The sequence below is a fragment of the Protopterus annectens genome, chromosome 11.part0 (assembly GCF_019279795.1).
Source record: "Protopterus annectens isolate FY-2018-M chromosome 11.part0, PAN1.0, whole genome shotgun sequence".
Lineage (NCBI taxonomy): Eukaryota > Metazoa > Chordata > Ceratodontiformes > Protopteridae > Protopterus > Protopterus annectens.
In genome coordinates this window covers 1246452130-1246469962 of record NC_056745.1, presented here as the reverse complement: position 1 = coordinate 1246469962, position 17833 = coordinate 1246452130, and the positions used below count along the sequence as shown (strand labels likewise).

General features: G+C 38.3%; 1 protein-coding gene across 1 annotated transcript in view; it reads left to right on the top strand.

Moving 5' to 3' along the window:
- Nucleotides 1-11328, top strand: part of LOC122815810 (guanylate-binding protein 1-like) — an 869945-nt gene extending 858617 nt beyond the window's left edge. The window contains exon 9 of the mRNA XM_044088612.1: nucleotides 10915-11328. Within this exon, the coding sequence (XP_043944547.1) occupies nucleotides 10915-11315 (401 nt within the window). The 3' untranslated portion in view covers nucleotides 11316-11328. The remainder of the gene's footprint in view (nucleotides 1-10914) is intronic.
- The last annotated feature ends 6505 nt before the right edge of the window (nucleotides 11329-17833 follow it).

Here is a 17833-nt window from a genome sequence, read left to right as displayed (position 1 = left end):
AAAACAAGTATAATGTAGTGAAGTCCCAAGGCTATAGATTAGCTAGAATTACCACAGAGATGGAACCATTTTTGAGAAACCTGAACAACTTAGAGAATGATTTTCTAGTGAGAGGCTATAAAAGTCAGATGTTAAAAACATCCTGGAACCCATTATAGAACTGAAAAGGACTGAAGCACCTTCACTCAACCTCCCCAGTAGAAAAATGTTAAGTAATTCCACAGAGAATAACAAATGCAAAAATAGCTGCATCCTGACATACGCTTTGGATTATCACAGTATCAAAAATATTATTGAAGAAAACTGGGACATTGTCACAGGAAACCCTTTTCTGATTACATCTTGGCTGAAGCCTCATCATTTGTTTATAGGAAGGCCAGGAACATTAGAAGTTTTGTTGAATTTAAGCCTAGACCATATGAGAAAAGCAGTAAAAGATGTGAAACTAATTGTACATTTTGTATATTTATACAGCAAGGTGATAGTTTTCATTGCCCTTATTTAAAGAAAACCATTAAAACCAGTGCAGGGGGTGACTGTAACACTACAAAAGTAATTTACAGAGCACAGTGCAATGAATGTGATGCATTCTATGTGGGCAAGACTGTAAATAAACACAAGAATAGGATTTCATGTCATCTGTCAGAAATCCGCCGTGGATGTAAAAATAATGCACTAGCCAACCACTTTTCTCTTCATAAAAGACACACAGGTTTTAAATTCCAGATCCTGTATCACATAGACATGGGTGACCTTGAAGGAGACCCCGAATATTCTGGAGAAACATGAATTCATGTGGCAATTAAAGCTGAACTCTTTTAGGAAGCCTGGACTAAACTACTACTGCTCAATAAAAAGTACACTGGAACTTAGAAAATTGCCACATTGTTTACATGACTAATTATATTTTATTTTATTTTATTCTACCAGTTGGTTTTAAATGCCGTTTTAAATCAGTTGTAATTTAAGTGTATATTTTGTTTCCATCATCATACATACATTTTTTCTTATTCTTATTTATTCATTTTATTTTATTTATTTTTTTCTGGTTCTCTTTTTTTCCACTTTATTCAAAATGATGTGTAATAACAATACTAACTAATTATACAATTACATATATTTTTATAGATTGTTTTTAGGGTTCTTGTACACAGACCTGAAGAAGTCTTGAAGGACGAAAGCGATCTTGGTTAACAACAGGTTATGAAAATAGAAATTGATTTTTACATGCAAAATGTATATGTATATATATATTTATATATATTTTTTGACTGCCAAATGAACTAAGGTTGATATATTTCCAGCCATGCAGTATATTGTCTTGGATAAAATTGCAGACTTAATAATCTGCTTAATAATCTGGTTAAATAAAAGGCACCACATAATTATAAATTTTATTTAAAGTACATAAGGGTTTTATATATATATATATATATTTAGAAAGCTTATGAGGAAATTGTTACTCTATTTTTGTTTTACTTGGATCGCTTATCTGTGTACTTAATAAAGGATTTTCGACTGGAAAAAGACTGCCTGCCTTACTTGGATTACTTTCAAATACTTAGTAATATTGTACAATTATATATTTTCTATTATTATTTTTTTTTGTTTTGTTTTGACTTAAGACGAGTTTAAATTCCCTACTTCTACTACTATTGTCTGATCTGACTAATATACAGTGATTAACTAGAAATATATGGACTGAAAATCTTCCACACAGAGAAGTTTCTTACACTGTTTAGATTCTTTTTTATAAGACCCGTTGCTCCTACTGCTATTGGAACTGTCTGGGTATCTTTCATGTTGATTTCCTCCCTGCTTGGTACTATTGATGTCCATTTGACATCATGGAAACACAGTTGACATCATTGCTCAGGATTGTGCACTACCAGTAAATGCAATAATAGGAATTGATGGGAAATCATTATTTGCTGTTCTCTACTTTTGGAATCAGACATGTCTGGCATTAGAGTGGAAGGTGCCCAATTTAGGGTGCAGAAGTGGGGTGTTCAGGAGTCCAGAATATTTATTGGACTCCTGGTAAGGTGCCACAGCCAAATGCTTCTGCCAGTGGACTATTCTGGCTCCCAGTACAAGTCTGGGGCTTGGAATAGTCTGGCCAACGCTGTATCCAATGGTACTGACATCCCGTGCACTGGAGAACAGAGCAGGCACCACTTCAGTGACCTAAAAAGGCACAAGAGTGATGCATTCAACTAGTGGTTAGATGAGTTTCAAACTAGCAACATCCCACACTTGTGTAAGTATGCTAATAAAGAGAATTTATAATAGATGGAAGCTAAAGCTAGGCAAGACTGGTATGCATAATGCTCTTCTGTCCTTTTCTTTTCATTCACAGCTAATCTTGAAATTGTGACAGACAGGCACATGCTGATCACCCAGAGTGACTCAGGGAAGCACATGGTATGTATGCAGCACAAGAAAAGTGTTACTGTACTTTTAAAAGTTAAAGAACATTGTTTTTATATACAGTAGCAACAAAGTAAGCCTGCATATCCCAACTGTAAAACCAAGTATGCATGCATAAGTCTGTAGCACAAACCAACTTTAGGAGTCAAGTGTAAGACTGTAGTCAGAGGATGTGTGTTCAAATACATCAATTAACAACTATACAGTACTGGAAATCTTTAATAATATTACATAAATTAAAATCTATACAATTGGCATAAATACCCTTCTGTTAGCTGTAATCTGTATAATTGGACATGCATATGTACAATATATGCACATTTTAAGGATTACTTTGAGCAATCCATAATTATAGTTTGTAGTTGTTAGTACGCATAAGTAAATGTAATACTTCAGATAAAAAAGTTGTATAATTGTGATACTGCACTGTAAGTCACACATGATGGTACAAATTTTATGTCTTTTTTTATCTCACCCCAACCATTATCTCTTTTTTATTTTCTATTATGTTTGAACAAAATGTCTCCTTGTCATCCTTTTGTAACAAATCACTAAATGATTCACAGCACAGCGAGGTAGGCCATCCCCAGTGGTCAGCCTACCCCCACTCCACTGGCTTCAGCACTGATGCCCAGCACACCTGGGACTGAACCTGGTAGTACTGGCTATACCACCCCTGCACTACCTGAGCCCTCAGGTAGCACTACCCTGGCAGCTGGTGCTGTGATTCCATCTGGGAGTACTGGTGTAGGTGGGGATTTCATCACCCACCAGAAGATGCCAGGGTGGCTGCGAGGGTCATGCACTCCACCATTGGTGTACACCTTTACTGAATGGAGAGGCTGCTGTCCCTCAAGGTCCATAGAAGGAGAAGATGTTAAGCACTCCAGCAGCCAGTGGATTAAGGGGCCAGTGATGACAGTCTGTGGGTGAGGACTAGATTCTCACTGCCCCCATGTTTGATGGGCATGAGCTTGTGTTGTCCCTTCCCTCACCATTCTGTGTCTTATCTTGTTTGTCCTGTTTATTTGTATTTGTTTCCTCACCTACCCAACTTACCTAACCCAGAAATATGAAGCATTCCTGCATTCCTCTCTTGCTGAAGTAACAAAAAAAAAATGAGCACCTGTCCCATTGGAAAAAAAAAAAAAAAAAAAAAAATATATATATATATATATATATATATATATATGTTGTTGTATCTTTCAGTTTTTCCCAGTTAGGGGTCACCACAGTGGAACTCCGGTCCGCTCATGACTGGCAGTAGATTTTTACGTGCCGAGTTGCCGGCATTGATGCACAAGCTTCAACAAAGGTACGCCCATTCACGCATGTCTCTACACAAAAGACCCTCTAGCTGAGAATCGAATAGGACAACCATTTCATATATACATATATATATATATATATATATATATATATATATATATATATATATATATATATATATATATGTGTGTGTGTGTGTGTGTGTGTGTGTGTGTGTGTGTGTGTGTGTGTGTGTGTGTGTGTGTAGTCCCATACATAGCTCTCCATTTTGCATGTGTCTGCTTGACACAATTGATTTGGTTCAATTGGCAATACAACATGACTGCGGTATTGCAACCCCTGTTTGTGGAGGTCACAGTCCAAATTCAGCTAATATTCTGTACATATTCTCATTTTAAACTGTTGAAGAAATGGATAGCTGTGGTTCTTTCCTACCACTTTCCTGCACATTCCTATATTGCTTTATCTTTGTTTTTCTCCCTGCTTACCCCCCATTTCACAACTTTCCTAGCTACCCATTTTAACACCTATAATCTGGTCAAAAAATAAAATCACACACAACACACATAAGTATCAAAAAACAAAAGAAAACAATGGAGCCCTTCAGTTTTTTGCCTCTATGCTTGCACGGAATTTGGCTTTATGCACCAATGCGAAGTGATGGTGAATGTCTCTTTCTTGGTGCATTTACCTCTGAGCAATGCCGCTTAAACACTATGTGCAATGTCAACACACAGTAACACATGCAAGTGTAAAGTATAATTTTATTGCACTATCACTACTTATTTAAAATTATTACATACACCTGGATTCAAGCACAATATAATCTGGGTTCATAATAGCATCTCTAGCTTCTAACTTGAGAAGAAGCTAGAGATGAGGATAAAGTCCAACTGGACATTCCTAGACTTGGAGAAACCATATGACAAGGTTCCACGAAAGCTGATCTGGGCAGCACTGCAGTGGTTTGAAGTCCCAAAAACATTGGTAGAATTAGTGCAGGTTATGTACAAGGACCCAATAACTAAAGTATGAACAGTGTTTGGCCTCACAGATGGGTTCTCAGTGGAAGTGGGTGTACACCAGGGATCAGCTCTGAGCCCACTGCTGTTCATACTGTTGATGGAGTACATGAGCAAACAGGTTGGAGGGAACAGATCAACAAAGTTACTGTACGCAGACAATGTGGCATTACAGGCAGGCTCTGAGCTAGATCTTCAGCAATGGATAAGAGAATGGAATGCAAAACTGAAGGCACATGGGATGAAACTAAGCACAGATAAGATGGTGATAACGGCAGCAAATTGGGGAAATCAGAAGAAGCTGAGAATGAAGATAAACGGGAAGATAGTGGAACAGGTAAACAGCTTCAAGTATCTGGTAGGGGTGGTTGAGGAGAAGGGTAGTCTGAATGAAGAAGTCAAAGCTAGAATCAGAGGGGCTGCAGCCAACTGGCATAGAGTGTCAGGTGTAGTCTATGACAGAAGAATGACAAAGAAGCTGAAAAGTAAGGTGTACAAGACAGTGATGTGACAAGTGCTACTGTATGGTACAGAAATCTGAGCAGTAAAGGCAGAACAACGGAAGAAGCTAGAGGTGGTGGAAATGAAGTGCCTGAGAAAGGTGATAGGCTGCACACTGTAGGACAGATGAAAAAATGATGACATAAGAGCAGAAGCCAAAGTAGCTCCAGTTGCAGAAAATATCAAAGAGAACAGATTATGATGTTTGGACACGTGCAGAAAAGCAGAAGACAATTTAGTGAGGAAGATTTGGGGCAGACAGGAAGTATGTAAGAGGAAGCGAGGATGTCCATCAAAGAGGTAGATTCATTGTGTGAAAGAAGATCTGCAACAGTCAACCATGAGTGTTGAAGAAGGTAGGAGTGTGGCACTGAATCAAGAGAGTTGGTGACAGTTAACACAATACCACAACTCCATATAGAAAAAAAATGGGAAAAAGGGACTGATGATGATCATCTGGGTTCAAAAAGAAATGTGTTAATGCATTTACACCTGCTACCATGGAGTCAGTTAAGCAGCAGGTGTGTTTCATACACTCATTGCTACATCTCATAAGTTTTAAAGAGCCTCACATCTGTGCACTGCTTAACCATGAACAAACAGGGGAAAGTGGTAGAAACATGTATCTCACATATGTAAACACTTTGCCAACCATTGCATAAACCTGCTGCTAGGTAGTGTGCTATGTAAAGTGGATCATAGCATGTATGACTTTTGTTTACTGTCCATTCTGTATTTATGGCATGAAACTACATGTGGAAACAGAGAAAACTGAAGGCCCTATTTAAGACAATGTCAAATATTTACAATGCAGCTGTTTATTACCTCCCTTCATGCACTGCAACTCTAGTCTCTCAGTACTTCTTCACAAATATATCAACTACACTACATAAAATAATAACAGATGTTGTGTTATATCCCACGCGCATCCTTAGAATGGCAATATACATTCAGACATTTCAATACTTGTAGTAGTGTGGACACCTGGTTGTAGATAGTTTGTAAAGCTGTCACTTAAAGTATATCTGCACATTGCAACACAACCACCAAGTACTACACATTGCACACTCATCAATCTGGTAACATGTAGAACTTGAAATATCTGGACAGTTGAACATGCCTACACATCCATTTCATGTTGGCCTCCCAACATCTTCTCTCCAACATGTAGTGCCGATGTCATCCACTATAAGTTGTCCTACAGCCTTGTAAAAGTCAGATTTGTGCAGTGATGCTTAAGTATAGTACTGAGTTCTCTAGGCTGTGTACTTAGGTAGGGGTTATGTTCTCACTGCCGTCAACTGTGACGTGTGTGTGTGTGTGTGTGTGTGTGTGTGTGTGTGTGTGTGTGTGTGTGTGTGTGTGTGTGTGTGTGTGTGAGTGTGTGTGTGTGTTTGTGCACTTGCTTGACATTGGAGAGAGCATTTTACAACATCATGTGGGACACTGCTGTTATCATATTCTCCTCACCACACATTGCTGATGTCATCATCTATAAATTGTTGTCTGACACTCTCCAAGTCAGACTTGAGCTGTGACACTTGCCTTAAATACAGAGCTCTCTAGTTGGTGTACTTAGATAGGTAGAGATTCTGTTCTTATTGCAGTCAACTGGTGTGTATGTGTGTGTGTGTGTGTGTGTGTGTGTGTGTGTGTGTGTGTGTGTGTGTGTGTGTGTGTGTGTGTGTGTGTGTGTGTGTGTGTGTGTGTGTGTGTGTGTGTACATTTGCTTGACATTAAAGAGAGCATTTTAAAACAGCATGTGGGGCACTGCTGTTACTATCTTCCTCTCACCAGTCTCTGCTGATGTCATCAGCTGTAGCTGATTTGTGGAAGTGCAGAATTCCCATCAGGGCATGATCAGAGACTGGCCAGGTGCAAGTCATGTCATCCTATATGATACAGATTACAGTGACAGGGCTTTCAGTCTATCCACATACATCATGGCATGGTTTATAGGCCCTGCATTTTCTTGGTTAGAGACCTCTGTAGTCTCACGAGTTGCTGCAGGTGTTTGATGAGGTACATGCAAAATGGAGCATTATAGTCTATTGGTGTTCTGATGAGGTTCAAGTGTAGTGCTGTTATATCATCCTCAAATCTTGATACGATGGTTTGACTTATGAGGTGCACAACGTACCCTTTCCATACCACTGTGGACACTTGGTGGTTGGAGTTCAGATTGCTTACCATGTGTGTTACCAGGTCTCGCACGACTGGGCTTCAGCATAGGGAGAATGTTGCCAATGTTGTATTTAGTGAGGAATTTCACTTCACAGAAGGCCAATATAATGATACAATTTTTGCATTTGTTTGTAGACCATGTGGCTTTGGCACTGATTTTTTTTCTGTATTAGCCCCTCTTGTAGTATGTTATCATCATTAGGGGAGTCAATGATTTCACCCATTGGGCAAAAATCAGCAAACTTGGTAAGCTAAAGGCTGTATACTTTAACCTGGACTGTCGAGAAATAGATTTCAAACAGTAAATGGCCAAGTACAGATCCTTGGGGTATGCCAATGGTGACAGCTCTACTGGTAGAGATTGATTCAGCAACTTTCACAGTATATGTTCCATTGGTGAACCAATTGGTTAACCATCTAGTAACATAAGGGTTAATCTGCAGTTGAGAGAGTTTCTCAATTATACCTCAGTGGGGGATTCTGTCCAAACCCTAGATCAAATCAAGATATGCAGTACTGTATGTGCTGTCCTACCTTCAAGCAGGCCTATCACACAGAATCAGTGAGCTGTGACAACATCACAGATCGCCTATAGTGTGACTCAGAACATACACCTATCTGACATGGTTGGATACACACTTCAACACACCCTTCACATGGAATATGTTCTCATAGAAGGGTATACATCAACATGCATCCATCTGAGTTGGGGGGCAGCACATGCTGCATGCATGTATAGACACATCATGACTCTGCTCATCTGTGAGGTAGACCAACATGCCCTCATGGACCTTTTCAAAATGGATATCCCTGCTGTGTGCCACATACATGTGTGAGTTGTTAATACTACATCCATGTCTGTTACATCCGTTAGATGTCCTCAAAGATGTCATTGAGTGCATGCATGATGACAACACTATCATTCTGTGGAACTTGACTTGGCCAAGGAAGGCATTTGACAAAAATCTACACTGAGGTATTCACTCAACACTGTTAGATGTGGCCAAAAACACCTGCATCACCAACTGGGTAGACCACTGGATTGCATATGTGGCACTTAAATATATTGAAATGTGCAGAGTGACCTATATTTCTGATCCAGTGATCAGATCCATACATCAGGGCTGTCTGCTAAGCCCTTTCCTGTCCATTATTTAAGTCACAGCTGTCAAGAATGACAGACACATATTGTGTCCAAACAGCTGTCTGGAGGACTACAGATTGTGGGCAATCACTGTGATATTAGGATAATACAGAGAGTATCAAGATTGTTGCCACAGCTATGACAACACATGCGATGAAACAAAAACTTGGGTGAATTCTTTACATTAAGCAAACAAATGCACAACCCAAGGATAATGTAGACATCACACCCTGTAAGCAGAACAATTGGTATATGACCTGTGTCCTGGGGTATATGGTATGTGGAACGTTCACCAGCATGTGGCCACAGTTCCGCACTTGTATGTAACATGACTGAGTATGTGTAGGACATCCACATCAAAGGCCATAATACTTCCATAGTTCACAGCCTTCATCACAACAATAACTGAGTACAATGCACTTATCTTCCTGTACCTCCCTACACATCTTCCAGTGACATGTAACTGAAGTTAACCACCTTTGCCACAGTAAGCTGTCACACATCTTATTGGCCATACCTAGGTATTCTTTTTGTTGCATAAACATTACTGTCTGATGGTGTGGAACCGCCATCAAGGTGTTATACCAGATGCATGTGTGATACCTATTCTGGTGATGCACATAGTACATACATAAATGTTTGACAACATTGATGGCATGGGTTACATTCATGACAAGATAGATTGTGCACTATATACATATATATATATATATATATATATATATATATATATATATATATATATATATATATATATATACGCCATGCAAACAAGTCAACTAGCCTGTAGTGATCATAATGTCACATATTGATATAGTAGTGTTCCTCCTAACACCTCCAGCATTGTCCTCATAGATTGCTGACATGTCATAATAGCTGTACAAGTGTGTTTATGCAGAACCATCTCTGATCACTGAGAATCAAATATATTGTGTCAGAGATGGCATTATTCTGATATTGTTCATGATTGTTGTGCTTCTTTTACTGTTGTCCATGAGTCTGTAACTTTGTCCCACTTGTTGGTGATCTCTGCTGACATTACAGTCATATTTAGGCAAATCAGTTTGCACAGCTTCACAATATGCACCCAAACCCGATTGTATACATCTCTGATTGATGTACTCTCCATTGTTCATGTCAAGATGCTTATATCAGAAAGACATCTTCTACATTTTTATGTCACCTTGTCTGACAGTCACATAATATACATTTTCACTGTGCAGTCTGTACTATATGATATCAATATGTGACTAGTGTTCCTGCTACAACTGTCTTCCATTTACATGTCCTCACCTGCTGTACATTGTGATGTTTCACCTGTCCTCTTTCCCTATGTTCATTCCTAAAATTCATCTGTGTGTCCCTATTCAACATGCACACACTTTCCCTGACTGTTTATTTTAAGTGGCAGTCCATGTACCCTTACAGATCATTTACACAACTTACTGTATACAGAATGCCTGAAAAGGCATTCCACAATACTCTGCACTATATACATTGTCCTGTGCTGTGTTTGGACCATATACATTACTATATAATATACCCTAGTAATCACTGTGGCATTCTGCACAATCCCACTAAATAGTTTGCTCTAACGTAAACAAGTTTGCTATTCTTGTTGCTTTACATGATTTTTTCACCACAAAACTGCTCTTGTTTATGTTTAAATGTGGTAAGCGGCAAGAATATATAAAAACCTCTGCTGATCACCATGCAAACATGCAAACTCCATGTAGGCGGTGCTCGAAACCTACATGGAGTCTGTTGAATCCCAGCCCTCATCTTCTTCATTAAAGAAATGCCCTAGAGTCTTTAACATTCACCTGAAGTTGCACTAGCAGGTAGATGGTGCCTTTATTTAACTGTCCATCCAAAGGTTGCCACTCAGGAGAGGAGCAACCTCCCTCCCATGTTACATTGCAGTTTCTGTATTTCTGTATGTGCCTGATGTGGGCTTAAAACCCACAGTTTTCAGATCACTTGGTATCACACGTAAGTATATATTCTGCTAATCCATTTACATTGTGCTACTTAACCTTCTTAGGACACCAATACCCAGAAGAAGGGGTGAGTCGGTGCAAATAATGAAATTAAAGCCTGAAAATTTATATTGAATGCTATGAAAAGATCCTTGAAACAGAAACTATATACAATTCGTAATCAGGCTTTATACCAACAAAGCTATAAACAAAGATAGAGGTATATATTTTTCTGAAAACTTAGATTGGAATTTTATGAAATGATGCTTAAAAAGAAATTATATAAAATTTGCAATTAGAACTTATATCAGCAAAACTATATGCAAATGCTAAAATATATATTATGCCTGTTAAAACTTACTATATGTATTTTTGAATATTGCAGAGGAGAAAGAAAGAGCCGCCCTGCTTGAACAAGAAAAGAAAGCAAATGAAGAAGCAATTAGAAGGACACAGCAGAAGCTTGAGGATGAAAAAATAAATCAGGAAAAGAACATAAAAGAAATTAGAGCCAAAATGGAAACAGAAAAAGAAAACCAAATAAAGGAGCTAGAAAAGACAATGGAAAGTACTATGAAAGAAAAGGTAGCTTTACTTGAACAAGGCTTCGCAAAAAAATCAGAATTCCTAGAAAATGAAATTTCAAGGTTGCAAAAACAATCTCAAACTGTAGAAGCTTCTAGTAACTCCTATGGTGGAATACTTCAAAGCTTACTTCCTCAAGTGTTAAACACTGCCTGTTCCATATACCAAACAAGAGCACTGACTGCTAGTTTTAAGAAATGATACACACACACACACACACACACACACACACACACACACACACACACACACACACACACACACACACACACACACACACACACACACACATTCTCTCACATACCCATACAGAAAACAAGTGCTGTGAGTACTCTTGATATATTATTGCTAAAAAGAATCAATGAAACTCGTCAAGCACTCTTTCCATACAAAACTTAATTTTCCACTATTATTGAAGTACTAGTTTCCTTAACCACTTTAAATACAGTTAAACAACAAAATGAAACTTTTCCCTCACCTCCCTAACATTAATCAGATTTTTCGCATCCTCATTTGTGTATTATACAAAACAGGAGTTAGCTCAAGTGAACTTCTCAAACAGTATTTTATTCTATGACATTATCCCACTTAACTGTCATTCATTACTTTACACAGTATAGCCACATCAACCCTTGCATTTATCTGAATTGTAAGAAACTGTGAGTATGTATACATTATAAACTACTACTCCATTAACTTTTGTAAAGAACAGCAGTTTGACAAAAGCCCAGGCACTGAATTTCTTCCTAATAAAACAATAGCATGTTAAAAAACATGAATAACCAGACAATGGAGAGTGACATGATATTAAACAATAAGAAATGAATAGTGTTTCATCCTGGATAAAGTAATTTGTAAAATATATAACTACACAATAATAGTAGATACCAAGAAGAAGCTGAACTTAAAATAGACATTGGTGCTAAATGTGTTAAATCATAAAAATGTGGTCATATATGGTGCCATATTAAGTGTACCTTGTGTAGGTGTTTGACCCACCAGCTTCAAGTGTTGGGAAACTACTGCTGGTGTGTGACTGCATTAAGGTTTGGATATTTCTATTACATTTATTATTATTATTGTTATTATTTTACTTTAATTATAGTAGAGTTCGTTTTATTTTTAAATTTTGTTTTATCTTACATTTTCTTTCTTTAAGTTTTTAAACATTCTTGGCTAAGGTGAGTTACAAAAATTACTTTTCCACTCAATGATTGAAATGAAATTCATTCTAGTTAGTGGGGAGGAGCTCGGAAGTAAGATTTCTTGTCTATATGCAATCTTATTTGGTTGCAGGTTCAATCAGACTACCACTGGTGTGTGACTGCATTAGTTTTCCCCATCCTCCCATTCCCTGTTGTGCTTTTAAACTTGATGACTATTGAGCTGCCCACTTGTACTGTAAATTTGAGTTTGGGAGCTCCTTCTTGTCTCATCTCATCAGTTCAGTGAAAGATCAAACTGGGAAGGCCCTCCCCTTAGTGTCTTAAAGCTTGAGTTAGCCTCTGTTTGACATTATCCCACTCACTCACTTAGTGCACACTGTTGTGTACTCAATATTTATTCTTTTTTCTATCTTACTTTTAAAACCTGTAACATCTGGGACTAGACTACCAAGCAATGAGAGCCTAGGAAGTTCTTTTCAAGAGTCAGTTTGGAATTAGTAATTCTGTTTTGCTGGTGAGAGAAGGAGCAGAAGGATATTATTTCCAAGCCTTCCTAGAGATTATCAATCACTCCAAAGCCTGAAAATTGCCTCTTAGGAGTCATCTTGTGATTAATGTTACTGCTTTTCTCCTTATGAGAGAAGGAGCAGGCAGGCATTGATTCCTGCTAGTCTCTGACTGTGCAGTGTGTATGGAACTTCACTGAGCTGTCTGGTTGCAGTTTTCGTGAGAATCTCTTCAAGGCCTTTGTGTAGCTTCACTTTCAGTTGCATCTAGCTGCTGTAGGTTTTATATACGATATCTACAAAGAGCTGAATATAGCAAGTGCACTGAACCCAGCAACATCTGGAATAATACTACTTCACAGGAAGCAACTTGGGATTAGTACTACTCTTTTGCTTCTTGTGAGAGAAGGATCAACGGAGTATTGATTCTTAGTTATGTGTAGTTATGTTGAAACCAGCACTGTCTCTGCTACAAAACAGATAACACCTCCAGCAGTCAGCTCCAAATCTTATGGGTTCTACTCCCCCTTCAGCTCACATTAATACGACTTGGAACCATGAATTTGCATTTACAACTGTCTTTGAAGCCAGCCTGGTTGAATTGGGCATCCTGGGACAATATAGCAATTGTCCTGTGTTTACTGACCACCATCTACTATTTAAACAAACTGGCACAGTGTGTGTGTGAGAGAGATGTAGTTATATAATGGTATTGGAGGTAAAGCTGTCACAAAGAAGCCACCACAAATAGCATGCAGGTTGCCAGTACCACACAACACTACACTAAATCAATCATGCACAGCTCCGACCAAACACATAGATCTTTATATGTTGAGGCTTTAAAAGTAAACTATCTAAACCACAGTGACCTCTTAAATGTAACTAAGGAACACCTACCCTTAGCAACCTCACAAACACACAACACAGGCAATGTCCACCATAAAACATACATCCAAGAGTCATACTGATTAATTTCAAAAGTTCATAAGGCAAACCTCCTCACATTCCAATATCTTATTCATTGGTGATTCCATAGTGAGATACACCAATGCACCACTCACCAGGCTGTGTGAGGAGAGGGTTATGGTCAGCTGCTGATTTGATACATTATGCATCCACACAAGTCCTTGCACCCCAAGTACACATATGACAATCATAGTGCACATAGGCGTAAATGACTTGAGATGTACCTCCCTGTTCTATATAACAAGAGGCATGATGGAACTTTGGAATATGTGTTTGAGACACGTATGAACCTAGCCTTCAGCAGCATTATACCATCACCTGGAATGATACTGCAATGCAATCAAAAGATTATCAACTTCAACAATGGCTTAGCTTCTGGTGTCATTCTAAGGGGGTACAATATATGTCAGCCTTGGAGGAGATTGTAGACAGTTCTAACTGCTTTGCCAGGGATGGCCTGCACCCATCCCCCTTAGACTTTTGTATATTGCCTAAATCCTTGTCCAGCTCCACTGTGCCTTTTTAAGCAGTATCAATTATCTAAAGCTTCCAACATAACAAAGCAGAATCTGGATAATATAAAAGTACTGCTGCTCACTGCTATGAACCTCATCAAAAACTCCTCTCCATGAAAGTACTCCTAAGCCTGTAAAACAGTGATATATGCATCATCACAACAGAATTGGTTGAAGACCAGTACTGGAATTAATTAGTGCAAGGTTTCAATGCCTACCACAAATTCAGGCCTACCGCATTAGATAAAAGCCCTAAAAGTGGCTGTGCCTCCGTATTTTAAAACAAACTTTCACCTCCAAATTCATTAAACAAGATTATGACCTGGAACTCCTCTATGGCAAACTTACTATTAACAACCCCCCCAGTTCATATCATATCATATCATATCATATCATATCATATCATATCATATCATATCATATATCATATCTAATGATAGTACTCAGAGCCGTATCAGTGTCAAAATGGGGCCTTAGGTAAGACAATGAACTGTGGTATACCGTTATACCATTACTTGGTTATCTCTCTCCAGTTTCTATAGAACTCTGTTCAAAATTGCCAGCAAGCATAGTATTCCATTATTTACTTTTACAATCATCACAGAGATTTGGATTTAATTTACAACTTTTATTAAAAATGTTGCAGCAAAAATACCGAAAGCCATTTGATGAATGGAACAAACTACTCACATGGAAAACAGATTTAGCATGAGCAACAGTAAACTTCTTTTCATTTGAAACTCACATTTATTGAAAATGCATCTGGCCACCAAGATTCTAAGAATTTGAATTCTAAGAATTTTAGAGCATTCACAATTTGCCTTACATGCTCATCCATGCGTATGCATAGGCACACTCACATGATTAGATGCACACTACACACATGTAACCCTCTCACACACATACACACACACACACGTGTTGTTGCCATTGATTTTATTAAATCACAGGTCATTATAAAAATATTAAAGAAGCCTGACTGAGATAACTCAACTCATTGAATCCCTGGACATGGAAAGTAGGAGCCCCTTGTAGGGCCCATGGATGTAGAGAGAGTTTTGCTAAATTGAGTTTCGATAATATTTTTATGATACTTTGTAAGACATTACTGTGAAGCTCAGCACAAACATTATATAATTATATAAATAATCATAGGATAATTGCTTAATGATCATTTCACTGAAAGGAAACTCATTAGGTAAACATTGCTGAAGCCCCATTTCAATGAAACACCACTTAGTTAAATTCCAAATAATTGAAACATCATACATTCAAAACCAAACTTTAATCCAAATGGTCATTCAGTGAAATGAGCTTTCTGTTATTTGAACATACTGATTTCTCATTCAGTTAAAAGGTGGTTTAACTAAATGTCAGACATTCATACATAAATATGTGTGTGTGTGTGTGTTTGTGTGTGTGTGTGTTTGCTTGTATCTGTATGCAGACATACACACACACAGATCTCTCTTGCTCTCTCTCCCTCTGTGTATACATATATATATATATATATATATATATATATATATATATATATATATACATATATGTGTGTGTGTGTGTGTGTGTGAGAAAGTAGCTTTTTTTCCTATTCATAGATTGTTACTAGCCTAATAACCAGTAGGGCCCTTGTAAACCTAGCCGCACATCCCGAATCATGGGTGTCTATATGGGGGGCATGTCAGTAGGGAGGTAACTAAGGATTTGTAGGGGATGTTAATTAGAATAATACTTTTCATATTGACAGTCTATGTCCATAAGTGACATGGGACCAGTCCAGAGGTAAATTTATGATTTCCCATCCAATTGTCAAGGTTTCATTTGAATAGGGTCAGGGATGAATTCTATTTTACATGGATGGGGAGCCTATTCCATAGCATGAGGATCTTTTGAGACATATATCTCTCTCTCCAGCACATTCTGTTTATGTCACAAGCAGAGTTCATATCCCTGGATCTAGTGTTTCTGGTGCTGTTTTGTTTTCTGCATGTGCAACTGATGTATCATGGATGGGTCTAAGAAGCCCTGTAAGCCAGGTAAAGATTCTATTCCCAACAGGCTATAGGAGACTGAAAACAGAGACAGAGTCTTTAGGTGATCAACGCAGGACAAGGTATTTATGCCATGCATTCTCATGGTGAGAAATCTTTGAGGGCATTTCAACTGTAACAAGTGTCTAGTTAGGTACATGCCAAAGGGGATGTTGTTCTCAATGACAGGTCTGATAAGGGCTGACTAGAGCAGTACTATAACTTCCTTGGATCTGGATACCTTACCTATAAGCTAGGCAACATAGAATTATTTTCTTGCTATCTTAGCTATGGGTTGGTGAAAGAACAGACTGCTGCCTACATATGCTCCCAGATTCCTTACTACTGGGTTGAATCTTAGGGGTGTTTTATTGATGGCCTAATTAACTTGGGTTGACAGTTTCACAAAGGACGTTATAATGCACTTTTTATCATTGAGTTTTAGGCTATGGCTTTGGTAACAGTCATTTGTCTGTGTTAAACTCTCTTGAAAGATGTTGGTGTCTTTGGGGAATCTATCGTAGCTCCCAGTTTATAGTGATCTGCAAACGTAGTGAGCCAGAGGCCTTGAATGTTAGCCTTGACTTTGGAGAAGTAGATGCCAAACAGGAGCAGACCCAGCACACATCCCTGAGGTAGTCAGAAGGTGACTGGTCTCTTGGTAGAGGTGGCCTCACTGATCCTGACTTTTTGGGTCCTGTCTATGAGCCAGCCAGCAATCCAGCAAATTGTGTACTGACATGTGCCAAACTCAGATAGCCTGCCAACAATGCATGAGTGAGATGCTGTGTCAAATGCCTTGGCTAGGTCAAGATATACAGTGTGCGCTGTTTTATCTTGTCCATTGTCTTGGTGATCCTCTCAAAAGAAGTCCACCAGGTTAATTAGGCATGACCTTCCATTAAAATGTCAAATTGGAATGGGCCAAGTGTCTGCAGGCTATACTTGTGCCCATATCAACAATCATTAGAACTTTCTAGAAGATTATGGGTAATTCTGCTTAGCTTTTGTACAGTGATTGTGGTTTTATTATGATCTGATAGACACAGTCATTTCCTGAAAGCTTAAAACAAAGCCATTCACATAAAATACAGGAAGTAAAAACACATCAAGCAAGAAATAGTTCATGGAGCTATACAACTTCTGTATCCTTAAAGCCCTTTACACTAAGTTAAGCACATAACTCCAAATTCATGCTAGGTAGTACCCCCCCCCCCCTGCAGACCCACTTCAGATTCCTGCACATCCCTGCTGCATGTCCTATTCATACAGTACATTTCAACATCCCAAAAGCATCTTAGGCTTAACATACCTGCAGCTATAACTTGCTTTCAATAAAATCAGTTGGAAAAAGCCACAATCTTGCGCTCTCACTTTAAAGACAGCCACCAAATAACATTTCATTATGCAGTGTCACAATGATCCAAACTACATAGTTTTTGCTAACAATTAGATGGTAACTGGCTCAGCAGGTGAGAAGAATGCTATGGCAGTCACTAATTATGCCTCAGAACAAAATAATTGTATCTGCAGTCC